Source organism: Diadema antillarum, unplaced genomic scaffold (genome assembly GCF_040938485.1).
Source record: "Diadema antillarum isolate AM-2024a unplaced genomic scaffold, OU_Dant_1.0 seq00000649_RagTag, whole genome shotgun sequence".
Lineage (NCBI taxonomy): Eukaryota > Metazoa > Echinodermata > Echinoidea > Diadematoida > Diadematidae > Diadema > Diadema antillarum.
The window spans coordinates 1625358-1652798 of record NW_027271563.1 but is presented as its reverse complement, the minus strand read 5'-3'; the positions used below and the strand labels follow the sequence as shown (position 1 = coordinate 1652798).

Here is a 27441-nt window from a genome sequence, read left to right as displayed (position 1 = left end):
TCATTAAATCCACATGCATAGTTTCAGTTAAGATGGGGTTTGAGGTTTACAACGTTATTCTGAAGACAATTTTTGAGATTATGAGAAACCTCTTATGAAATAATATTTCATAAGAGGTTTCTCTTATGAAATAATATTTCATAAGAGGTTTCTCATTATCCTCTCAGTATTACGTGTTCTTTCATATTATGAAAGAACACGTAATACTTAGAGGAATTCAAAGTTTATTTGAGGAAAACTGGTTTCCAAATGGCTGAGATATCTCAAACAAGGCAATCCTAATGAAAGGAGGTACCCATCTTTTATTTCAATTGCTTTGTTTTCCTTTGCTTTTGGAAATCTCAACCATTTCAAAAACGATTTTTATCTAATAAACTTTGAATTCTTCTTGCATTATGTGCTTTTTTAACATTTAAAGTTAAGAGCTGAGTTCTTACCTCAACCAATACCTTACTATCCCTTTAAAGGCATAATTTACCATTTACAGATTAGACAAAAACCCAGCATTAGTGCTTTAAAATAATGTTCTAAAATGTGCGTTAGGGATAGAAACAACCACTGTAAAAATTTGAATCGGTAAAATCGATGTTATTGCTAAATAAACAAAATGTGAACAATAGTTATAATAAAAATGTTTCAAGACTAAACCATCTACAGTTACGGTTTATTGAGAAAAATACAGATATCTCCTTATATTTTAGGCTTTATCGCGAAAATTTGTATGATAGGATGTTTTGTGGTACAACAGACCTACACATATGCATTGAATGTCATATCTTGAAATTTTTTTAAATCACTGTTCCCCAAGGTAAACATGCAGGGCCTTTAAGGTCTTTAAAATTACAATCTTGACAATTTGATATACTAACCATATTTTTCATTTCTTGTCGTGAGAAAAAAAATAAGACAGATGAATAGATAAAGAAATGAATTGCAAATCAAGAGGGGATTCACTTGTCGTGAACTGCTCGCCATTGTAGAATCAGATGCAGTAATACGTAAGAATATGTTAGAGTATTTCACTAAATTTCAGATCAGCGATCAGCATAGTCAACACGTTAGTCAATTTTCGATTAACACATCCAAACACACACAGTCTTTTCTTTATACACACATGCATACATCCAAAAATTTATTCATTCATTTATTTGATTATTTAATTATTTATCTATCTATCTATTTATCTATTCATCTATCTATTTATCTATTCATCTATCTATCTATCTATCTATCTATCTATCTATCTATCTATTTCATTTCATTTCATTTTATTTCATTTCCGACAAAAGTACAGTGTACAATATAAATTTTGCATATACAAAAAACAAGAGTACAATGTAACTTTTTCATATTCAAGCGAAATTAATGCAGCTCTTTTTGCTACAATAAAACAAAAAAGTGTTTAAGGAAATGCATATAGGCAAGCTGTAACTCTGCCAATCTATCCATCTACTGGATCCATGCAACTTTAGAAAGACATTGTGTAGATAAGCAATGTCAGCAGTAAAACATGCGAATGGATGGGATATAATGTGTTTGATAAAGTAGACTGCACATCCAGTTACGTAGCTTTCCACCGCACCTTAATTGCAAGATTTCAGCATTTCCTGTCCTTGGTCATGATAAGTTGGATTGTGTACATGAATTAACAATACATTATAGATAACTTGAATCATTTGTAATTGTATGCATAAATGTAGCGTCCTCTCTCCCTCTCTAAATATATGATATACATTATATTATATATATATGTATATATTTGTGACATACATCATTGTATGTGTGTGTATGTGTGTGTGCGGGTGTGTGTGCGTGTGTGTGTGTGTTTGTGTGTGTGTTTGCGAAACCAATCATCACTCCTATCAGATGCTACATTTTCCCATGGTCCCACACCTTGGTCTGCTGGTGGCATCGTATAATGGCGGGCGATATAGTCTCCGTGCAGTGGCTATAGAGTTACAAGCTCACATCTCGCCTACAGGCATCGCTTTCAGTCACACATAGGGGAGCATGACTTGAAGTGTCTTCCGCTTTAATTTGTAAGAATATCAAAGAAATGAAGTCTGCGTGTCACGATGCTTTAGTTTGGAGCCAGCAGTTTTTCTCCCACGCTGTCTGGTCGAAATACAACGAAGCGCAATGTCCAGGAGAACATAACCATGACAATGTTATGGGCATGATAATGTCTATGTATGAAGTGATAAAAATTCTGATTACTAGATTGGGATTATTGGGTTTGTAGACTGCTGTAAAGCCTAATTAAGAAGAAAAGAGAGAGAGAAAATCAGATTCAATTTCAGAGCTGACAACCACAAAGTCGCTCTCTCCCCCTCTCTCTCTCCCTCAGATATAAAACCAAACCAAACCAAACAATCATGTTTGTAGTAGAGAAACTCTGAGACGTTTAAATATAGTGTAAGTGCTACTGCCAAGGGCTCACATACGATACCTACTGTATTAATAAATATGTTTTATAACTACAGAACCTCTTCTCGTTCGGAAGGAAGGGCAATTTATTGATTGATCACGTAGCCGAAAAGTGGCCAGAGCCAAATTCATAACGGGGTTCAATGTACCACCTCGATAACATGGCGCACCAAACAGGAAACAAAGTAGTGGGGGCGTCAAGTTCACCGGCGGGGGCGCCCCAATGACCTGACATTTTATTCGTAGATGGAGGCGATGTCGTCTGCTAGTGCACACTGCGGGTAGGGCCCGTCTGTAGATACTTACGTACACTTAGTATAGCAAATCTCTCTCGTCAGGGAACACTGTGTTACTCAACAGTTTGAACACAATTTGTCAGTACATGCATATAATTATGATAATGATTATGGTCCATGATGTGTATATAGATAACAACCAAATACATTTACTAGCTACTTGTTGTTGTTGTTGCTGTTTTTTTTTTTGGGGGGGGGGGGGGTAGTCCTCAGCGCATTTCACCTTGGCAAGTTTAAATCACTCCATGTGTTGTAGAAAGTATGAACGTGTCTGTTCATGTTTCTATTAAAATTCCCCAAAGGTCTTCTAAATATGTTAAGTCATTATCAAGGAAGGTTGATTTCTTTCCTAAAGAGAGCGCATTTTTTTTTTTTTTTTTTGGGGGGGGGGGCGGCTGTAATGGATTGCAATGTGCCTTTGTTTGCAGGTACACTAATATATAATACCATGCAAACCAGAAGGTTCTGTGGGAATGGAAGGGTTAAAGCCTGGCGAGAGATAGAGATATGTCTTCGCGCCGGTTTGACAACGGAGCTTGCCGATCCTGGCATACCAGGAAAGGGCACGGGGATGGTGATTCAATGACCTTCGTCTGACTGAGATGAGAAAACCTGTCGACGGATCGGACCAAGATAAAAGAAGGGAGTTGGGGAGAAGAGGGAAGGGGGAGGGGGTCTTAGGGGGGAAAGGGGAGGGGTATAGTGGTGTTGTAAAAGTGGAAGACAAGAAACGGATAGTAAAGAAGAAGGGCAACCATGTTCGTAGTAAGACGAATGCAGACACGTCTCTCTTGGAAGAACTTGAGATGACGATATGTCAGTTTCATAACTGACAGTTGATAACTGATTGTCGATTTTCAAATAATCTATGCACTGTCTATTGCCTTGCTCGCTATTATTGATTATATAGCTCGAACACAAAATAAAGTAAATAGGAAGAAACGAGCTACGTCTCCCGTGGAATACTAATTATACACTCTTTATATATATATATATATATATATATATATATATATATATATATATATATGTATATATATATATATATATATACATATATATATATGTATATATATATATATAGTCTATGGTCATAATATTATGTGTGTGTGTGTGTATGTGAATTTAGCCAAAATTTGTTAATAATCATTATTTCGAAACTCCGAAGAAATCGTCTGCATATATTCAACGTGCGTTTGGCTCTGTAAGAATGACAGGGGTGGAGAGAGAGAGGAAAAGAAAGAGAGAGAGAGAGGGGGGGGGTAGGATGGAGAGAGGGAGAGTGGAGGGAGGGGGCAGTGGAAGAAAGTAACGAAGCACGAAGAAAAATACAGTGTACGTCTTGGTAGTGACGCCGCCGTCACGCGTCGGTGCATATAAGGAGCATCAAGATCAATGGAACGAAAGGTATCCTTGAGCTGTCGATATATGTCTTTACCAAACTCACACACACACACACACACACACACACACACACACACACACACACACACACACCCTCTATCTCCCTGTCTGTCTGTCTCTCTCTATGACTTTGTGTCTTGATGTATGTTATGCATGTATGTTTGATGTATATATATATATATGTGTGTGTGTAAATGCGTAAATATGTAAACATTATACACATACACATATAAATGTGTGTGTTTGTGTGCATGCATGTCCACCTTTTTTATCACGTAATTGTCTATCACATATACAATCATGACAACGCATTAACACAGTTAGTCTCTCACGTTCAGAACACAGACACCCACGGAAACACCCACAGACGCAAATGGTACGTTGTGTGTACTATATCTTATGGCGTTTCACCAAATCGCAACACAATTAACAATGGACGTATTATGGCGGTCTTCCAAGTACTAAAACTTCAAACAGTACATGTATTTGAATAGCATCTATTGGATTTGCTGTTGCATTTTTGTTGCTGTTGTTGCATACATATTTGTTGCCGGTCCAGGTAAGTTTATAGGCAAACTTTGTGTAACCTTTCATAAGGAAATATTAGTGGTATTACCATGATTACAATGAAAATAGAAAGAAAGAAGAAGTCAATTTCAAGCTCCCTTTAAAGACGGTAAACTTCCAGCATAGGTTACAATGTACCAAATGATGTATAAAATATATCATTGCCACTTCTATGTGACAAATATTTTCGATACCAAATATACCCTTCATGGGTTTGCTTGGTGAAGTGTGTATACAAAATACAAATGTACTCTTAACATTAAAAAAAAATACTCTTATTGTCTATACATTTCCCAAACCCCTTGACAGTTTCTGTTCTTCTTTTCTTACTTTTGCCTGCTGTATCAATATAGCATCAATAATTATGCGATATTTTTTTTTCTTGGTATGTTAGTTCATTTGCGCGACAATAAAAAAAAAAATATATATATATATATCATCATGTTTATGAGGTGAATATATTATTTTGTACTCATGTAATGTTGGCTCAGTCTTTGTCTAATCTCTACCTGTGAATAGTAGAACACATTGAAAGAAACCAAGAAACTTACATAGCCAAACACAAATCGACTTCTGAATTTTTGAATTATTCCTCTCTCTCTCTCTCTTATGTTTCACCTGAACACAGAATATTATACTGAGTTGTTCGCTGGATGATGAATTAATTAACATGTCATCAGTGATCATTCAGCTCGTCAATCATCAATCAATCAATCAATCAATCAATCAATCAATCAATCAATCAACCAATCAATCAATCAATCAATCAATCTATCAATCAATCGATTGATCGATTGATCTATCAATTGATCTATGAATTGATCAATCAATCCGCCATTCAATTGCAAATCAATCGATCAATCAGTCAATCAATCAATTATTTATTTACCTATTTATCTGATCAATCAATCAAGTGATGAACCCGCAGACTTACCTATCTCTCCAAGTCCAGAAAAGCGGAACATTTGAGATTCAAAATGACAAGAGATCCAGAGTGATGGTACCTAATTGCATTTTCTTAATGTCTTTATTCCATATCTTTACATTGTGTGTCTTAGCATACTAGTGATTCGGAACATGATTAAATAGTACAAGACAGGACACCTCCTCTCTTTCTTGCTGAGGATTCCCACCTTGTAAAAAAAGGGAAAGTAAACAATGAGTGTATCATCTCCTGAATTTAGATTCAGGTGATTTGCACAACTCACTTAGGACATTTTCGTAACTCCTTCTTTTGCTCCATATTCCATTTCAACAAATTAACGTGTCATTGACAACTCATCAAAAACAGGTGATGATGGAGCAGAGGACTTAGAACTAGCCTTACTCGAAGCACACCACAGCTGTAACTGCCATGATCAAATCTATTAGTTTTCTTATGCAATGTATCCGTGACGGATTCTCCAGACATTCACTGAAACTTCAAACGGTGTTTCATCTAGAAAACTTGTAACAACATTGGATAAATGCTACACATAAATCCCTTATAGGGCGTCTTCTCTTACTCATCTATAGACAACAATTACAAAACATTGATACCTCGGGCTCCGAAAAAGAAAAATCTCTGGCAAGTTCTAGCAATATGCTTTTGTTCAGCATTGCCAGTCGTAGTGTTTAACTTTTGCAGAATTTCAGTACAAGTGAGGTCATAAAACGCGATATTATGGAACGTAATAACGAAGGTTACAAATAATGCAGACGAATCCAATCAAATATCATCTGTGGGACTTAGATAGAGCGAGTGGACATTTCTGAATAACTCTTATCTAATCTTAGACAGAGCAAACACATCGGTGTGAAAATTCTGAAGTTATCGTCACTCGTACATACATGATAATGCGCACGTTCGTTTCATGCGTAGGGAGCAATAATCCGCGAAGTAGTGTGTCTATAGATTATTCGTACTCGGCTATGCGTAGCGAACGTGGGTTAAAAAAAAAGAGAGAGACAATTTTAAGCTCTCGGGTCTTCTCCTGTCGATAGCATAAAAACAGAGTTTGTAAATATGTACACATAGGCGATATCAGTCTTCATAGTCATATTCACAAGTGCGTTAGATGTGGTGTAGCTTCCAACGATTGTTCTTGTGTACACGAATAGGAAAACTGGCAGTACGGCGGGGCACCTCGATAAGTCCTGTCCGTATGGTGCGAGCCGCTTGGATGAAAGCCGAAGAGGAACGGTTCGGCGCTAACATGCCCAGCCCGCTCGGCCTGGCGGGCGAGCACGGAGTCTGACACCTTGATGCCGCGTTCTGCGCGCTCCGTCTCCTTCATGTCTCGCTTGTACTTCATGCGACGATTCTGGAACCAAATCTTGATCTGTCTCTCAGTGAGATTGAGCGATTTGGCCATTTCCACCCGTCTCGGCCGGCAGAGGTAGCGGTTGAAGTGGAACTCTTTCTCCAGCTCGACCAGCTGGGCGCTGGTGAAGGCTGTACGATTACGCTTTGGGCTGCTTCCTCCATTACCACCACCTCCTCCACCTCCTGCTCCTCCTCCTCCGCCACCGCCACCACCTCCACTTCCTCCGCCGCTTCCGACCCCGCCGCCACCGGCGCTGCCTCCTCCGATAGCTCCGTTACCTCCGTTCTCCCGCGCGGCGTCGATGCTGCCGACGAGATTGGGGCTTACCCCGTTGCTGGCTGCCGGATGCCCCGTTGTTCCCCCGTGGACGTTGTTCGGAACACCGGTAGGGTTCTGGCTTGGTAGTGGATGCAGCGGTTTCTTCTTTTCCTCGGATACTGTGACATGAGGATAAAAGAAACGTGCATCCGCGTTGGTATAGCAACAATGCATTCTGAAATTTTAAACGACAATTGAAATTGCAGGGGAAGTAAACAAAAAAAAAAAGATAATGGTAGAGAAATTGAAATTTGTATACAAGAGAAGATTAGACATTTAAACTGTGCCTTATCACAGCATCGTGAACTTACCAAAGTAAATGAGAAAAAATCTCGAAGATAAATACACACGCAGATGTACATACATACACTCACGAAATAAGCAAAATAGAAAATATAAGTATATAAAGAAAATTTTGCACGCAATATTTACAGTAAGAGCCATCTTTTTTTCTTTTTTTTTTGATATCATGTCTTTATCAGGCGACAGACAGAGAGAACTCCCCCGTAACACTGGATACGAGGTGATGAGATGCGGTCCTTATTCGGGCAGCTAAAGCCTATGGAGTTCGGTGCATTGCTATGACCCATCTTCACACATTAAAGTGAGATCGAGATGTGTGCTACAGCATTTGACATTACGACCCGCACCAAAACCACTCTAGCACAAAGTGCCGTCACATGTTACCGATTGTAATGATTCTAACAGTTCTGCTTTTTTTTCTTCATGTCTTTTTCTGTTGATATTTTCCCCGGGAACTCGTAACAGCTGATAATTTCAAACATCTATGATATTGTCACATGGGAGTAATATGGATGTTGTAGCCAATGCATCAACGTGCTTAAGGCGTGTTTACATCTTTCTGTTCATGTAAATCGTCATGTCTCTACCTTGTAACCCCAAAGGCAGCAGCCAGCCTATACAACGCGACGACTCAATGTATTATCAAGTAACACATGTATCAACTAATATTTATGTTATTATGTGTTATCCATTATGTATATACCTCGAAGCATAGGAGATTATTTATCATATTGAACGAATGACTATTTCATTGGTAGAAATATTCGCTGTTACATACCATCTGCTTCTATGCTTTCATTCTATCTGATGGGGACGATTTTATTTCCAATACATGTGTTCTATAGAATGCACGCGGTGTGTATCCTGAATCAAAACAACCTTAGATCTATATACCACAGTTTCATCGGCCACTGATGTGGCTGTACCATTTTTGTTTATGACACGAATATGATATCGATGAGAATGATTTGATACACTACTGTGCACATACTTCTGAAGCACATAATCGAATGTAATATCAGAATATTGAGGATCAAAAGGGGCACAAAATAGCTAAACACAGAATGAAAACGATTGAGTGAAGTGAGTGAAGCAGATAATATGCAAAAAATATGAGTTCATGAAATTCTTCCGTCGAGAGGTTCTTATGCAACTGATTGACAAATTGCCCTACATCGACGTCAATAAGCTCTGAATTGATCAGTGTTTTAGTAGTAGCCATGATAAAAAAAAAAAAAAAAAAAATTATGGGCGGACGTACTCGAACAGGATTCGAACCTACGACCTGATCTGATCTTAGGTTCGAATCCTGCTCGAGTACGTCCGCCCATGATTTTTTATCACGGCTACTACTAAAACACTGATGAATTCAGTGCTTATTTACGTCGATGTAGGGCAATTTGTCAATCAGTTGCAAAAAATATAAGCTTTTATACAACATTCAATATACACGCACGCGAAACATTCACAATCTTGTCCGGCAGAAGGGCCTTCAGACTTATGGGCTTGCACCCCTTCCCCCCCCCCCCCCCCCCCCCCCCCAAAAAAAAAAAAAAAAAAAAATGATTGTCGCATCATATGAACGAGCTTTAAAACTCTGTCGAATTATGTCACAAACAGAAAAAAAAAAAGATTTTGGGGTGAAACTTCATAATAGGGCCTTTTGCCGGGCAGGCGACGAACAAACCAAGAGAAGAAAAGACCTAAATGTTATGGTAACGTTAACTGGTAGATTGTAACGCAGAGAAGAGAATACCTACAACGCACAGTTTGGAGTCTACGGGTCTTCCCAGTATTGACACAAGTCTTTCTAGCACGTCAACACGCTATGGCAGATGAGAACGGCACATGATTATCCGTTACATTGCATGATAAACAGCTGCAATGCAACGTCGGTGCAGCTATCTTCAGGAAATTCTCATTCCTCAACGGCAGCTATGGCGAACTATCATTGATATAATGACTGGCGTAGTGTTTTTGTACGAAGTTGCAGATGCACTTATCATTTGCTTATATTGACAATGAATGAAAAAAAAAAACCAAAACCAAACAGATGAAGTATTTTATGAGATAGTTTAACCATTTTCTATAGTTATGAAGCAGAGGCAGTGGAAAGACAAGCAGAGTCGATGTACGGTTTCTTTCATAAAATTAAGAAATTTCTGAGTACGTAAACCCAAACGTGCAGCTAACACGAAAAGGTATGTTTTTCCCCGGAGTATATGTTCAGCCCAGACTAAACTAATTCAATTTTGATTCTCATTGTTAATCTATACATGTATGTTACATCCGTTAAACCTATAAGCCTACGGCATACTTGCACATTCAGACTTTTTGAATGGTTTGAATTGTAAGTTTACAGAATCTACAAATATAACACAGTATAAAACATCTCAGGTAGTGAGAGAGCCATCGCTGAGATAATAAGAAAACATTATGATGAATGCCAAGATTGATAGATATTAAGTAAAAAGATAGACAGACGAATTAGTACATTCATCAATACAGAAAACAGGCGAGCTCTCTGAACGCGGAAAGTTTGAGAAATTTCACGAGGAAAGAGATAGTGTAGCAGCCTAAGTAGTAAAAAATTAGTGGTAAAAGATTTTTGTGATTTAGGTACAGCAATTCCTTCCATGATAATCTTTTTTTTTTTCACGAAAGGTGTCCTGTGTTTGTTTGTGTGTGTGTGCATTTCTTTTTGTCTTTCTTTTTTTAATGGCAAATTGCCTAGTTTTGTTATTTCAGCAATTAGATACTAGTCATTGTTTATGAGGAGAATGCAAACTAGACTATCTCTGCTTTTAAGCAGTCCCCTCCATTTCCAATCAAATTCTATTTTGTATTTGTCATTTAAAACATATATAACATTTATTGTATTTCAATTCATAGTATTAGTACTTCGATTGCAATGTATTGATTTAGTGTAATTATGTGTATTTAAATGTTTATGTGCAACTGCATTGAAATGATATGAATGAAATGGTTTACGCTGGGAAAGAAGGCATTAAAACTATTTTTCTTTTATTCATTTTTGATTCCAGATGAAGTTTAAAGATAAAATGTGTCATAACTTTGGGACCTCAATGAAGCAGAGAAAAGAGAAAATGAACTTGATCATTTTCTTTGTAATACCTCTCGTTGGTCTAAACTTGAGACAATAGTATATAGGTCTCATCTGTGTTGAAAATAAGTAAATGAATAGATAGCTAAATGGCAACAACCTGCATGCCATGAGCAATATGAGCCATGGTGAGCTTTGATTTTTCAGAAGCTGCAACATTTCACACATTCACGCAATTTACAGTTACAGTAACTCAGAATTTATACATTTTTGTTAGATGAAATTGCAACCACCTTCCCAACTACCGAAATCAACAACAGAAAAAGGCATGACGGGAGCTTACATACTTAACCCCCTGCAAGTGTTAAAAAAAAAGGAATACAAGAGATTTCTATCAAAAATGTATAGGAAAATAATCATGTATAAAAAACACATACGATTAATATCATTTTGTGTTACATTATACATTATCTTATATCATATGATACCATATTATGTTGCGTCATGCTATACATGTTACATTATATCATATTACTATTTGTATGTGATATATATGAGATACATACACACACACACACACACACACACACACATATATATATATATATATATTTATGTACATTTAGAAATGAATGCGTGTGTGCGTGTGTGTATTATAAGTATGTGAGTAATGTCGAAGCGCTCTCTGTTCTCTTTAATTAACTTGTATGGATGTATTTAGCGTGTCATGTCGGCAGCGCAACTAAGTACAGGCAGGCCGCGATGACGGATGGAGCGTTAGCTTTGTATAATGAAGAGAAAATGATTCTATTAATCACTCAGTTGACGCCTGTCTGCCCGCAGGGCCAGCGTAGCGATGCAGGGCGGGTCACACGTGGGTTAGCCGTGGAACAGCGCGTACACATGATGCTGTGAAGTAACCCGTATTCAGAATGAAGGGCGTGTCCTTTCGAGTTACACGGTTTACCAATGTGGATAGATAACGATTGAAAGTGAACAACGTTTATTCTTCTAAAAACAGACTTTCCTTCGAATTCCATTTGGTCGTCAGCATACTTGTCAAAGAGCTAAAACGATCTTGGAATGAGGGTGAAGAAATAATTTAACAAATAATACATCTTAATCCTTTAGCAGTACTGTTTAACTTTTCAAATCTGTAAAAAAAAAATTTGCAAAATGTTTGACTTTACGTAAGAACATTTAAATATTTGTCCAAATAACATGCGAGAGACAAAGTATCTTGTCATTTTATCGACATAGATTTAAAAAATGAAATATTATTTGTCTAAAATTAATTAGATTTTTAAGAAGCTGTGCTTTTCACTGTTCGGGTTCATGATCATGTAATCAACTGGACTTTTTTATGTTACAGTCAAGACATGTCATATTTCCACTCATCACACATGGATAATCTACGTTATGTTCTTCAAACATTTATCTTTAAGATGTTAATGATATATTGTTGCCATGTAGTTAGATTGACTGCCCTGCAAATACACCCTAAGTATATAAATAATATGCTTAACCAAATCTTTTTGTTTACATGAACACAATCAATTCAACACATGCTATCTTTGAAAATCGATTTGCCTCATATTTCTAGCTGTGTATAGGCAAATTTTTCACGTCATAATTTGATCATTTTTTTCTCTGCTTATTCCCCTTACAAATTGTCATCATAGAATATTGAGGCACAAAGGAATGTGCCTAAACCAGTCATATTAATAATCTTTTCGTGATAACTGCTTTGCAGTTATTAACGTTTGTTTCTCCACTAAAACTGACCTTAAAGCTAAAGGGAATTATCCCTGTAGTCGGTTTGAAAAGAAATAAAAGTTAGAGAAATACAGTATTGTACAAGATTTTATGGCGTGATGTATTTTTCAAACACTTAAAACTGAAATAATATGATTCATTGCTGAAATTGTTTGTTTGTTTGTTTGATTGACTTATCTTTCTTCCAACATAAGTTCACACAAATCAAGATTCTTTTCAGTATAATACATCACTTTTATCAGTACAATGTATACAGATTACAATAAACATGATTCAAAGAAGGAAATGTGTAGATTAATTCCATTACAAAATATACATCGTATTACCAATTTCCAAATGATTACCTGATAAATTATGCGGAAGAAGGGCTGCCACTATAAGCAGATGCTTGAACACGTGGCAGCCCAGGAAACCTACCAACATAATACATATTTTATTTAGCAGAATGGGAAAATACTACTGAACATTATCATAAGTGCATCATGTTTTAGTGCATCAATACTAAAAAAATAAGGCGAATTGTGATTATGACAACTGGGTGATGATGAGAAAAAAAAAGAGGTGATAATGACGATGAAAGCGACGGTGGTGATGATAAAGGTAAAGGGGATAAAATGAAATGGTATATGCACAGAAACATTGTGTATATTTGCTGTAGTTTTGAATTTAATTCACAGAAAAACATCTGATCAAACAAAACAAGATCTATATTCAGATTCTATATTCACAGATTGCAGTCTGACAGTAACATAGTTTCAAATCTAGCCTTAAAAGAATACAACGTTTGACATGATTTAACATAATCTGGAAGTGTGTTCCAAAGGTCTGGTCCATTATGTCTTATAGATTTTTGTGCAATTAATAACTTTAGATTTATAAATGAAAATTGTGCCAATTATGAGTGGGATAAGAATGAACAGTATTATTCAGTTTGAAGAACTCGTGAAAAGAGAGTGGGAGTAAATTGTACAAATATTTAAACACAAAAAGCAAACACTGAAACGTATTTGTCGGTTGTATTAGAAAGAACAACGGGGAGATTTTAATCCGTGAATTATAGAAAACAAATAATCAAAAAAAGAAAATGATATTATGTTTATTTACAATCATTGGATTTAATAATTCATCTTCACTTTAATTCCCTTGATTACAAGTGGCTTTATATACATAAAATGTTTAGAATGTACAAACTGGACTGTTTCAGAAATTCCAAATGGTTGGATATTGCGTATTATTAAAGCTACTGGTATTATTACTTAATGTCACTGTTTATAAAATTTTATAACATCGTCTTGTTATGGCCGAAAAGAAATGTTGAAAGAACATTATTAGTTGTTAAAAAAGCACATTTGTTTATTGATAAGGAACATGAAGGAGTGTCATAGCTCATCACGTTATTTTCACACAATTTCGAGAGACCGTGATGGTTACAATTTCAACTAAGTGTGCAATTGTTGAAACATGGCTGATGGTGCACTTACACCTCCATTCGAATGAAACGATCTGGGAAAATTGAACGCGAAATCACTGTAATGTAAAATTAACACACACAAGAGACTGGATGTGATGGAGTGGATGGATTCTATACACAGATGTGAGGAAGAATATTAAATATTAAAAAAATGTAACTCCTTCAACTTTGTATTTCCTCATGGACATTGGCAATCTTGAAGAGTGTGATCCAAAGCAAAACGAACAAAGCCTTGGAGAAACTGGGGGATACATTTCTATGATTAGACGGGCGACCTGGCACAGTCTTCTATATAATTACTGGTTTGGGATTAAAAATAAATGCAGCCTTGGAGAGTGGCAAGACATGGTGATATTAACATACGAAGGGATCACGTTTCCCTAAGACTGCTCCTTCCTGTATGCCATGTGTGATTTCGATCAGGTGGATGATGAGAGTTTCTTTTTTTCTCTTTTTTTTTTTTCTCGAACCTTCCAGCTACTGAAGGATGGGGTGCTGGCCAGGGCAAGCCAAAAAAAAAAAGTTTCGCAGAAAATGAGAAATGACAATAATGATTTGTTTATGGGGGCGAGTTCGCATGGAACTCATATAGCTGTATAATGACGAGATATAAATGGTGTATAGGGCCGTATACACTGGGTTGGTCTACATTTTAGTATTAATATGTGCACATTACATAAATACACACAATACATGCATGCATTTGCATGTGTATTATGGATATAGCTCAGATTTGTTCATGATATCATCATTGCGATCGACATTGTAAATGTCTCCATAGGCGAAATGACCAAAAGTCTCAGAAAATAGAATAGCGTCTGGTCAACGTCTGGTTAACGCACGTCATTTTCTTCCAACCAAAGCATCTCGACAAACTGTGCTTTTTAGTGCCCCCCCCCCTCCAGCTCCATCTCCCTCAATCATTAATTTTGTCACTCAGATGTTTCACTTCTTTGGCCCTCATCAAAAGTATAATGTACCCTGCTTTTTTGATCACTTATATCGATATCTCTTTCCCTTAATCTACATTGTGCGTGTGTGCTATGGATTATGCTGAAATGGGGAAAAACAAAAGACATGAACTTAAACTTGAACATGATGCTGTCGCCTTTGATTATTATAGGGCAGAATTCTCGCTGTCTTGTTGTTATGTAATTATATATGTGTGTGTGTGTGTGTGTGTATGTGCGAAGAGAGAGTGTGTGGGTTGGTGTGGGTGCGCGGGTTTGACTTACTTCTCATGTGCATCGGGATACATTTTGAAGATACAAATGAAATTGATTAGATATTAATAGATAAACTAAATGCCTGTCAATTGGGTACCGATTGGGACAGAAAACCTATAGCGTTATACATACATGTAGGGAAAGGGTTAAGTTACCTAACAACGCACGATGATTTGAATTACATAAAGAGTGTTTGTGCGCGCATAGGGATGAATGTAAGGGAAATGTACGATAAAGCCTTTTTCTCTGTATTTCCGTTTGGGATTTTCTCTTCTCGCCCCTCCCCCACTTCCCAGCAATTTCTCTCTCACCCCCTCCTTCACCGCCCCCCCCCCTCTTCCAATGTTTTTGCCACTTTTCGCTTTGTTGAATGCGAAGGAAGGTGTAAGTCAGGCGTGAAGCTACACACACACACACGCGCGCGCTCACACACACGAGTATGTCTCTGTCGGCTGCAGCGTGGCCTACGTGACTAAGTTCATTGTCGCACGCACTCTGGACGGGTGTAAGAAACCGTACAATGTGCGCAGTCCGACTCCAGTATTTCGTTGAGGAGTTCAGATGTATCTTGGCTATAACTCGCTGCACATAATTACGGGAAAAAGTATTGAGGCAGAGCAGAGGCGCCATTGCGAGAACATGCATGGCATGATATTTAAAGGTAGAAACGAATCCGATGTGCTTTTTTTGTTATCTATTTCCTGGTTTCTAGCAATGTAAAGTTAGTCACCCTATTCCAGTTTGATATAAAGAAATAGTTAACACGTCGTAATAAATGCAAAAACATTGCATATTACATCCTTAAGTTCAAATGAGATCCTAATTACTTCAAGAATGATACAATAGGTGTGCCTATAATCTGAAAACTATAGGAATGTCTTGTCATTGGCGAATGTTGATCGAGAAACCATCGCTTCTGCTAATTGAGGTAGATGCTGGTTTTTTGATGAAAATATCAACCTGCCACCGTAATATATGAAAAGACACATGACAGTTATATGATAGCGATATAATAACTTGCTTTAAAAATAAAAGCTTGATGGTTAATTGACAAGGTTTCCTCGAGTTATTATCTTCGACCGTGATGAGCTTGATTTTAGTCTTTGATATAGCATATTCGGAATTTGCAGATCTTTTTTTTTACAGATCAAATTAGCTTTAGTTGTTATAGACATCCGTTGTCATGCTATAGGATCTGATACTTATGTTCAAGTTGTTTTCATGCTGGTTTGAATTCGCTAATGCATCAGTTGATTACTTGTTATAGTTTCACATTTTAATATTCAAGGTACAGCATATTTCAATAAGGCATCCTCCTTTCCTGAAAGGAAATAACAAGAACAAGAACAAGAACAACAACAACAACAACAACAAAAACTCACTTATAATCATCTTCTTTTTCCCTTGGTGATTTCAAAGATTTTTTATTTGGATGATGTGACATACTAGGGTATTATCAATTTTGTCAAAGATGTGAAACAAATCAAGCTATAAAATAAAGTAAAGACAAACCGCCCTCTACTGGTCTTAAGTCAATCATTCGGTTTTCAGTTTTTACCATGAATCTCTTGTGAAATGGGCACCACCATACATCTGACTGATTCATACTGCCATGGACAAAATTTCCTTTTCGAAATACCCCATAATTTTTGCAACTGAGGACCAATTCCTTTCAATAAGGTGACAAAAAAATGATTCAGGACAAATGAGACAATGAATAAACAAAACTTCAATTTTTTAGCCCCACTACTTTGGATTATTACAAAGAGTTATCCTTCTTGCCATCTCTTCAGGCGATCTAAACATCATGGCTTGTATACTGTCTGTCACTGCAAATCTCTAGCAGACGAAATATGGCGGCTAACGACGATTTGATGAGCTTTTTCGGGTTGATTGGAAAAGGTCAAGTGCATGCATTTTCCACGAGAACTCAACGCGACTGGGTTCAATTTAAGCGATTTTCTCCTAAATCAGGAGCGAATGTGTTGCGGATTAAGTCGCTGGCTCATCGCACTCGAGCTATAGAGAATATCGGTCTAGACGAACTTAAAGGGGTTAGTCAAGCTTAACAACGTCAATATTCCTGACAATTACATTGTATAAGATGATAGTGTTTTCAAAATTTTGTGATTGTGATTGTGATTGTGTGTGTGTTGTGTGTTTTTTAATTGCTTATACTAATGTCTTCTTTGATTTGATTTTGTAATGAGTATTCATGACATTATAGTTTCGCTATTGACTGCGATCTATGCGTTGGGAAATTAATATTTCTGTCAATCTGTACTTTTAAATCTTAAATCAATACCAGCTAACACATTTTTGTTTTGTTTGTTCTTTCTCAATGGGGATGGGGGTTGATGAAAAGGGGGAATTGGCAAATCCCACTGAAAGTCAGGTGTTTGTTTTCTTATACCGCGTATATGCAATCATGGGTCATGTAATTCGTCTGTTATGGTTCCATCTAAGAACTCATAGTAATCTCATTTATTTTCCTTTATGTTACTGCCATCATATCCCAGAGTCATGGTTGTAGACTCGATTCTTAAACTGTATAACATAAATGAAGAACGACTCGTGCGGTGCAAACTCTGATGAAATGCGAATCGATTTCGAAATTGTCGTCGTTTACGCCAAAATTACGTCATGCTAAGCTGATATGCTTTAATGAAATAAATGAAAATGATCTGAGTCTTTTGTACATTTTTTTCTTCTTCTCGCTCTTCCCTTCTTCCCCCCCCCCCCCCGCTCTCTCTTTCACCACTGTTTGCATTACAGGCGTAACACTGTCGTTTGTGTGATTCCTCTACTAACATTGTCTCATTGAAAATGTGAGAGACTTTGCGTACCCTTATTGCCCTGGCCTGTTCAATTTTGGGTATAAACATTATAGAATAACAAATAAATTTTCCATCAAAACTATACGTTAAAAATCTCAAATCTTATGGTAGTCGATTGTGTATCATCTTTTTGACTCTATAGTAAATATCAGTGAAAGTCATAATGCGAGACTAAAAATTACACTCCACGTGCACAACAGCACAAAACACACTAGACATTAGCTCACAACGCCAACACAATAGAACACAGGGTAGGCGTCTGTAGACCATACCTTAGTTTACCGAGAGAATTAGCAGACACTGACATGAAAACAAACAAACAAGAGAAACAAACAAACAAACAAACAGACAAACAGGCATATAAAAGCAGAACGCGACTAAAACAGGGAGGTGGGAAGAGACAAGAGCATCAAACTAGCCATGGTATTTTGCTTTCCATAATTGAGCACCTTTTGGGTCCCCCCTCTCCTACAAGCCCCAGGAAAAAAAAAAACTGCAGTTGAGCGTGATGTAAAGGTGTCTCGCTGATACTTAATGCACACCTCTTATCATGTACGTCCTCCAAACGTCCGATTCCCGGTGGCTGAATAGCATGATATCATCAGACAAAGTGTTCCTCCATACACACCTCTTCTTTCGTCGGCAATAGCCAAAATGAACCGGCTTCGGAAACATTTTGGTATACATTGACGGATTTTTCCTCCCCTTCCCCTCCCCAATGTAATAGGGAGAAGAGAATGTCGTGTATTGATAGTCGCTCGATCTACTTAGCAAGCAATAAAGTAACTCAATAAAGCTCCCACACACCCACGTAAAAATACGCCATCTCCCTTTCTCTCCCTCCCTTTTTTTTCTCTGTGTGAGTGTATATGTGTGTGTCTCTCTCTTTCCCTGAGTCTCTCCTTCTTTCGCTCTTTCTCAAGCTACTGCAACGCACAAGGGGAAAAAATACACTGAGTGGCATTCCGTCTGCATGTTTAGTGTATTCCTGGTTCCTTCCATATAAATACACCTTGCTGCTTCCACACGAGGACACCATGACCCCTGAAGTCAAGTGTCTCTGTTCTACGGTCCCTCTGCAGGGCCTCGACATATGTGTGATTGCTCCTGATGAGTTCGACAGATCGTCCCTCGTTCATTGCCAGAATATGCAGTTGGTTCTTTTTTTTTTCCTCCCCTCCTTCCTTCATGTATCCTTCAAAATGCCCACTACACCCCCTCCCCAATCTCCCCGTTGATTCTGTCTGTTTCTAACCCGACGCCAAATGAATTAAAGCTACTTTTTAGTTCTGCAAAGTGCTCGGGGAAGGACCTACCCCGATTGGATGTGAGGGTGATTCTCTTCATTTTTTTTTCTCTCATATTATTTCTCTTACTGATCTTTTCGAGTCAGAATTCTTAAAGTTGCTGTGAAGAATTGACACGCTAAAATAAGTACACACACACACACACAAGTGCTCACAAACTGACAGACAAAACAAAACAAAACAAAACAAAACCCTGAGACACCGATGGACGTACCTCAACAAAACTGAAGCATTCCGCTCCGATGACACATTTCCCTCCACTTCCATGGCTAAATATTCAAGCAGCGTACGTTGAACAATGCATCTCTGCTTATCCCATCATCGATCCGGGCACGCATTTATGTCTTTCTCTCTCTCTCTCCCTCTCGCATATATATATATATATATATATATATATATATATATATATATATATAAACATATTATACGTGGTGGGTGTGTGAGTATGTGTGTGAATATGTCTGCAAACTGAGTGTTCTTAAATTGAATTTGATGATAAAAACATGGACTTCTTTATCAAGAGTAGCCTCTTCAGTGTTACCACTGCTCTACAAAAGGGCCCTTCCAGCATTATTACCCTAGCATAGTACCCAACGATAATACACCCAGGTTGAGAGAGACGTGTTGAGTAAAAATTTCTTGTCTAAGGACGTATAGGCACTAGATGGGATTCGAACTCGGGTCCTCCGACTGTAAATCAGTACCCTTATCCACTACGCCACGGTGGCCCCACATTCTCGTAATATTTTCAGAAAGTAACAACGAATGAACGTCTAAAAGAATGGTAAGAATTAATCATGCAGTTCACAAACGACGACCTAACATATACATCAGTTTGAAGAGGAAGGTGGGGGAGGGAAAGTTGGGGTACGGGGAGAGTGATAGAGAGCTATGTCTATTTGATGCAAATGAAGATGTAGCGAGATGCGGTGGTAAATGAAATACAGCACGCGCGCATTCCTTGTAATCACGTACACGTGGTGGCTGTCAGCGCTATGACATAGTAGGAGAGGAACATGTGAGACATAGACTACGATTCCGAGTAGCGTATAGTTTACATATAAAGTAATACATGATGCAAGACATATAATATGTATCGTATATCTGATATCATGCAATATATTACATACACACAACAAAAAAGTAACTCCCCCGTAATAAAAATAATTAAACTTTTGAGCGATAAGGTTTGAAGCATAATTGGCAGGGGGATTTCTACACGTATATTGACAAACTTATGTATGGAAATAAGAGTGATCCGTTAAGTCGTGCATGCGAGAACGCGTATTAAAAAAACCAATAATGGTCACTTTTCAAAAGTCGAAGCAATTTACGAGGGTCTGTGAAACATTCTCTTCCGTGGGTGAATTTTACTGTTGTTTCATCATCCATTTTCGATCTTCTCACGCCATGTTTGCAATAATTTTAGCGTTTCTTGCCCCATCTTGACTGGACGCTAACTCAATGACAATGCAGCTACTTCTTTTTTTTTAATGTTTACAGAGCATGAACTGTAACATTGTTTCAGTTAGCAAAAATATCTGATGTCAAATATTTCAATAAACTAATTTTGCAGTTAAAGGAGGATTGAACGTATACATTACCCCTAAATGAATTTGAACGAGGTATACAATATAATAACTACAAAGACACACATTAAAATAATTATTATCATAATAACAATTATGAAGATATGCCAATTGATTTTGTTAAAACAAATCATAAAAAAAATCAAATCGTTAAGCTGTCATTACATCGTCTAAATTTCCTTTATATTCTTTGCTAATAAAGTAAAAACTAAAACTTTTCACAAGGGCTGATATGAGACAAAAGAACACTTGCCTGAAGAGGTGATCATTCTACCTGCCTAATGAAAGTGCATTTATGAAAGGTCAATCTACGGCTACCCCACCCCCAGAAAAATCTGACACTGTTATTCTAATTCAGAAGAATATAGGTCTACTTGGAGGGAGCAGTGTTTTGAATGTAGCTGCTGAAAAGTTCAATTTCACTTTATCATCTAGTAGGATTGAAAAGGAAATCTTTCTGCAAAATCTAGGCTCTTTATAAGCTTTTTAAACATGGTAAAAAAATAACTTGAATATAAATGAAGAATTGAATTTATTGCATGCGCGCTTCAAAAGCAAAAACACAATCTTAATATTTTGCCAGAGTTGTTTTGTCAATGCTTAATGAAACTAAGGTCACATTTCATTCCAGATCATTTTTAGACTTGATCTTTAGAGGCAGTGATATTTTGAACCCTGAAATTATAAAATTTCAGGGTTCAAAGTAACTTTGAATGTGCAGAATGACTTGAAATGATAGCGAAATAAATGTACAGAACCTGTGGATAACTTAATATTTCGGCTAAAAGCGAAGCATTAACAATTAAAGGCAAAGAAATAAAAGATCAATATAAAGTCCAACATGAGAAAGAAATCGATTCTTTAAGATGAAAATGATGATTAGGATAATATGAGTAAATATTTTGTACTAAGCACATGAGGAATGTTCAATCTGCGAAGCATGAAACACGATTGTCAAACTCGTATGTAAATCAAAGACACAAATAAAACTGTAATCTAAAAGGATTTACTGTTTGGACAAAGAGGTAACAAAAGATCTTTTTTTTTTCAAACTATAAAGAAGGATAGTTTTATCAAACAATCACGCTTCAACAAGCGTGCCTTTATCGAACGCTGAGGGCGCCGAGTCTATAGCTACAAATCTTTCCTTCAGAAATCGCTCAACTATGTGACATATGTGGCAAAATCGATTCTTTTTCATTGTACATTACTTTTGTTTTTGTTTTTGTTTACAGTTTGGGATTATATTAAAATTCCTATGTTGATATCAAATTTAGAGTGCAACTTTTAAACTAAACCTTTATGAACATGAAACAGTCTGGAAATACATTGTTTCTATTCAATAATTGTTATCTCCTGTGTTATTTTTATTGTATATCTATGTAGGCCTATACGTGTTTTTTTGCGCACCGTGATGTCCACGTATTTTAATATCAGTGCTTCTTTCCAGTAAAATACGAAAGAAATATCTGCCTGTTCTTCATTGATTTCTATATTTTGTGGTGCTGATGGATATTTGACTGATTTGAAGAAAAAAAACTGTTTCTCGAACTGTGAAAAAGCAGAAATGCAATTCATCAAGTCTGTGATAGCGTGTCGATAATGTTATCACATAGTATAATTATAATTATTTCTTTTTTTGTGTTTTCTCATTCGTAAACAGAGAAAGAAATCATTAATCTGAAAATGTGACTGCGAGATGTAATTTCAACTTTGGCAGAGTTTAAGAAAGAAAAAGTGTCACGGCAAATTCAGAAAGTCAAGAATGTTGTCAGGCGACGCGAATGATCTATTACCATTGCTGTCCATGCACAGTCCCATGGCTTAGTTGATAACATTCTGAACCTAAAGAAGGTTCTTGATTTTAACCGGGCGTGCATTCATTCTCTACCTATATAATGTTACTCTTAATCCACGTGTATAAATGATTAGGTAATTATTATATGGCTTTCTTGTTATACCCTACCTATGATAACCGCTGACCTACAACACCTTGTACACACAATACAAAGATGAGCACGACAACACGATTATAATTCAAGGAGTATTGATTTCTTTTTCGATGATGGTATTTTAAACACCATGAGTTTTCCAATGATGTATAATTTGCCTAAATCTATTTCTATAACCTCGCACAGAAACGGCGTGAAAGCCGGCTATAAGCTGAATATGACTTAAAAACTCCCCCTTCAAACTGGCTTTGAAGCTTCGCCTATGTAGCAATGCCAAAGGAAAATTTTGCACCCAAATGTTATAGCCTATTTCAATGCCTTAAAAGAACATGTCTCGTATCTGAAACATCATTTCATGTCATGACATGACATTCTTGATTATTGAATAATCTTCTCTTCTCCTCTTCTTTGCTTTTTACATCATTAAAATCACCTTTTTAATATTATTCTAGGTTTTCGGGATTCCAACTTTATAAAAATAGAGAGGTGAAATGGCGCGCTATAATTCCTGGCAATGTAGTATCAATAAATTACTGGCTCCAACCGAAAGAGTGCAAATTGATTTTTCATTTATTAACTTAAATTCAACCGATAATACGATGAATTTTGGTATCTATCATGAATCATGCTTCATTCTTGTTTCGAGGTGAGATCTTAATGCAATTTAATAGCATAAGATCAATTTTGCTGACATTGCTTCTTGTCATCAAATTTTTAGGTGTACACGAAATGAATTATATGAACACATGTATCATTTTGATTAGGATTGAATTATTTCGTGGTATCATATCATCTTCTTTTCCTACTTTATAGTCACCATAATCATCTTAGATAGCTTACATAATTTATACCAGTTTGTCGTTGTTTCTCAAATAAAGATAGCATGTCTTTGCAATAATTGTAAGAGAGGGTGTGGTTGAATTTTCGTAATTGCAGAACAAGTAATAACATAACTGAGAAAAAAACGAGCGCATCCACGCTTTGTACGTTATTGCTGTAATATTCAAATTACTTTTGTGTTATTTGCAATAAAGTTCAACTGATTTAGTAAAAAACAAAGAAACTACCCATGCATTTTTGTTGACTGTCTAGAAGCGCATTGTTGCTGGATAATTTTGATGGATGTTAAGGTTGTGTGCGTGTTTGTGTGTGTACGTATTTGTAGAATCACTTAGAAATGTTAAACATGTTGAATATGCTGCTTATCAAAATATCTGCAACACTTTAAACTTGTACTACACGTTTCACTGTTTTCCTGCTTAAGTTTGCTGTAGTTGCTAACATGATATTATCAGAGATAGTTCTGTGATTTTCGTGTTTGAAAATGTTGGAATACAAGAACTTTCAGAATAGATGCAGATGAAGAAATTTCAGTATAGATGGTTATTAGGATTCATTTTTTAATGGCGCCAGTACAGATCTAGTGTCTAAAGCTTCATAGATGCATCTAAACTAGCACAACTTCAAATGCCACAGAAAGTGCGATTCATTTGTTATAAATGCTGTTTTGAAGCTGTCACATTTTGTAGTAAAAATCGCAACCATCACACTCGGCATGGATTTCGTTCTCTTTATACCTACCACACTCTGGCTGTTTCTTCTGTCTTGCGTTTTGCCTCGACTCAACCATCCAGGGATAAATAGTCTTTGGAACTTGACCGTTTACAGCAGCTGTTCTACAGTTCACCATACCGGCACACACATCTTGCTCAGCACACGAGTTTCCTCCACCACCTCCACCTGCACTCCCGCCACCACCGCCTCCTCCTCCTCCTCCACCGCCGCCGCCACTACCTGCTCCGCCGGAGCTTGCCCTGTCCGGACTTCCTCCTGGTCCGTAAAGTCCTCCAGCCTCGACCGCTTCTCGAGGGTCTAATCCGTGGTAGCCACCAGCATTTCCGGCCCCTTGGCCCTGGTCGTGGAAGAAGTATTGCTGGTGGTGATGGTGGCCCGCGCTGCTCCCGTAGGCGTACCCATTCGCTGGCCCATTGTGGCTCCCGAAATACTCCGTCCCGTAAATCGCCGGCGCGCGTTCGTAGTATTCCACTGCCTGCATCGCCGTGAAAGCTCCGATGTCAGTGCAGTGAACAATTTATTTCAATCTGGCTCCAAGTTGACACCATGATCCCCGGAAAGAGATGCAAGTATGAGGAGGAGAAGAGAGAGAGAGAGAGCAGGAAGGAAAGAATAGGCGATGTCGCTTTTGGCAGCACCGATCACGTGACAGTTGCCCACCAATAGTAGGGCGTGACTGTTGAGAGTGTGAACGACTGGAGTCGAACAGAAACGTGTTTGGTATTTGCATCTGAAGGTGAGGACGATTTTCTCCCCTCTCTCTCTCTCTCTCTCCCCTCTACCCCCCTCTCTCCTCTCTCTTTCTCTAACTTGAACGTCGAAACTCATCTATGAAAGGGAAAGTCAAAGAGTGAGGTAGGGTGTGGAAAGGGGGAAAGCTTAGCACGACTCGACCTTGGTAAATAGAGGACGAACCACTGTAACAAGTTGTTGCGAATTTTGTGCGCAGAGTCGTGACAAATTTTCGGGGCCCTGTACATCATCTGTCCGCGGTTAGGTCGTATTTCTCCATGTTCAGACGATAACTGGTATTCCCGCCCGTTGTTTGTCTGCGATGATATCGACCAAGAACTGACGTTACCATGGCGGACAAGTAATAGAGACATTTATCCTGCTTTTTTGTCGCCTCACTGTTATCGAAATCTAATCATCCCTTGTGATACATCACGCTGCAATACGTCTTAAATCTACTTTAGCGTCGGATTGAATCTATTTGTGAACCCTTGAAGACTGGACATGTGTTCATAAACGTTATTTTTCCTGAAAGTTTGAGTAGTCACTCTTCAAAATACTCCGGCAAAATCAGCTTAGAATATTGACATTTAATTATCAACCCTCGAAAACACTGAAACTGAATCCACACATTATAATCTATGACATTGTATTTTCTGCTGTTTTTTGTTGTTGCCTTACGCAGAACAAATGTGAAGTACTTTTCTTTAATAGTCAAAGTCCTGTCAAGTCTTGGAGAAAAACAAAAACCCCACAAATCACAACTCTCAAAAATACTACGAAGATTAATGAAGAACACAATATTCAGTATCAATGCATGTTTTTGGAATATGATAATTGTCACTTGCATTGTTTTCTCATAAATAGTTCCCTCGAAAATTATGTACTGTTAGCATCAGTAAAGCGTCATCCCAAATTTCAGCCCAGAGACAGCGACTGAGGTTATGAATATGAATTTAAATCAAGTCTTTATCATTAGTCTGATTGTATTTTTCGACTACTTACTGGCATCTTCGAGACCCCCCCCCCCCATTTTTTAAATTTGCCGAGCACACGTGTGTAGCGTGTATAGGGTTTTTACATTCACATGATCTTAACCTTGGGCAAGAAATAGACATGCTCGTCTTCAAACAGGGCTCAAAAACTGACTCTCCTTGAAAAGAAAAAAATACTGCCCAAGTCATTTGAAATTTCTTTCCTGAAGAGTGTGAAAAGCGGCACCAGAAAAATTAGGAGTTTTCATTCATTTTCTTTTTTTAAAATATCATTCATTTCTGATTTCTAACAACGTACAATCACAGTATAACATTAACATACACATAGTTTTTTAAATGCAACAGAAATGCAACATTTTGATAAAGGGAAATATAATGAACGGAAACACACTTATTTACTATGACTTTTCTCACTGAACTATTTCATAGTCACTTCCTGAAGTCCTGTACGCTGACGGTGGAGTAGTAAAGCTATTGACACTGGCGCCATTTGGCTAATCAAGCGATCCACAATTCACGATGTACTCAGTTCGGCTAATCTGCACAAATTCCATGTCAATGTCAACAATTAGTACTTATTCAATTACGAATCATAATAATTGACAAAGCGCAAACAATGTCAGGAAAACTTAGTATATAAACACTATCGATGACATTTTACATATTGAATTAAATACGTTATGCACATCTATATCTAGCGAGCTATCTATCTATTCAAAGCTATCGACGTGTATTTACACACTAAATTATCGTATGCACATCTATCTATCTTTCTATTTACCTCTTTATCTCTGTCTCTCCCCCTCTTTCTCTTTATATAAATTGTTCATATTTGTGTGTGCGTGTGTGTGTGTGTGTGTGTGTGTTCTTGTGTATGTATATTAAGATTTACATGTTTTCATACATTTGTTTTTCTATTTTGCTTTGCAAATGACTCCACCTTTTTCGGTTAAACTCCTGTTGAGAATTTCATCTCACCAGGCCAGAAAATGAGCCGCGGGCGACAGTAGGCAGAGCTGGCGGCTACCAGACAGGCCGGTGCCTCCAACAAGATTCCGCCGTGGTCTCTCCGGAGTTCTCCACCGACCAAACGGATCAAACTCCTGGCTCCACCGACACCAAAGGAAGAAATATCTACAGAGAGATTGATATAGAGAAAGAAGAAAAAACAAGAACAAAAAACAAACAAAAATGGGTAAAAAAAAACCCTTCCCTTCCTCCCCCCCCCCTCTCCATCTTTAGGTACCAACTCCCTTGATACACTTTGCCACATTGTGGGCTAAAAATTGCCCTGCT

At 37.5% G+C, this 27441-nt stretch overlaps 1 protein-coding gene across 1 annotated transcript; it reads right to left on the bottom strand.

The window, feature by feature from the left end:
* Positions 1 to 6736: 6736 nt before the first annotated feature.
* Positions 6737 to 24899, bottom strand: LOC139736504 (uncharacterized). The gene is made up of 3 exons (XM_071647253.1): positions 24623 to 24899; positions 24425 to 24583; positions 6737 to 7437 (listed from the first exon to the last, which is right to left on the bottom strand). The coding sequence occupies exons 1-3, from the start codon at positions 24897 to 24899 to the stop codon at positions 6737 to 6739; spliced, it is 1137 nt and encodes a 378-aa protein (XP_071503354.1).
* Between the last annotated feature and the right edge of the window lie 2542 nt (positions 24900 to 27441).

Bases quoted from the DNA above. Each gene is read 5' to 3' on its own strand.
- LOC139736504 (XM_071647253.1), bottom strand. From the start codon at position 24,899: ATGCAGGCAGTGGAATACTACGAACGCGCGCCGGCGATTTACGGGACG. The intron at 24,584-24,622 runs GTGGAGGAGGAG...GCGGGAGTGCAG, and splicing joins AGCAGGTAGTGGCGGCGGCG to GTGGAGGTGGTGGAGGAAAC. The intron at 7,438-24,424 runs GTAGGTATAAAG...CTCATGTCACAG, and splicing joins GAAGAAACAGCCAGAGTGTG to TATCCGAGGAAAAGAAGAAA.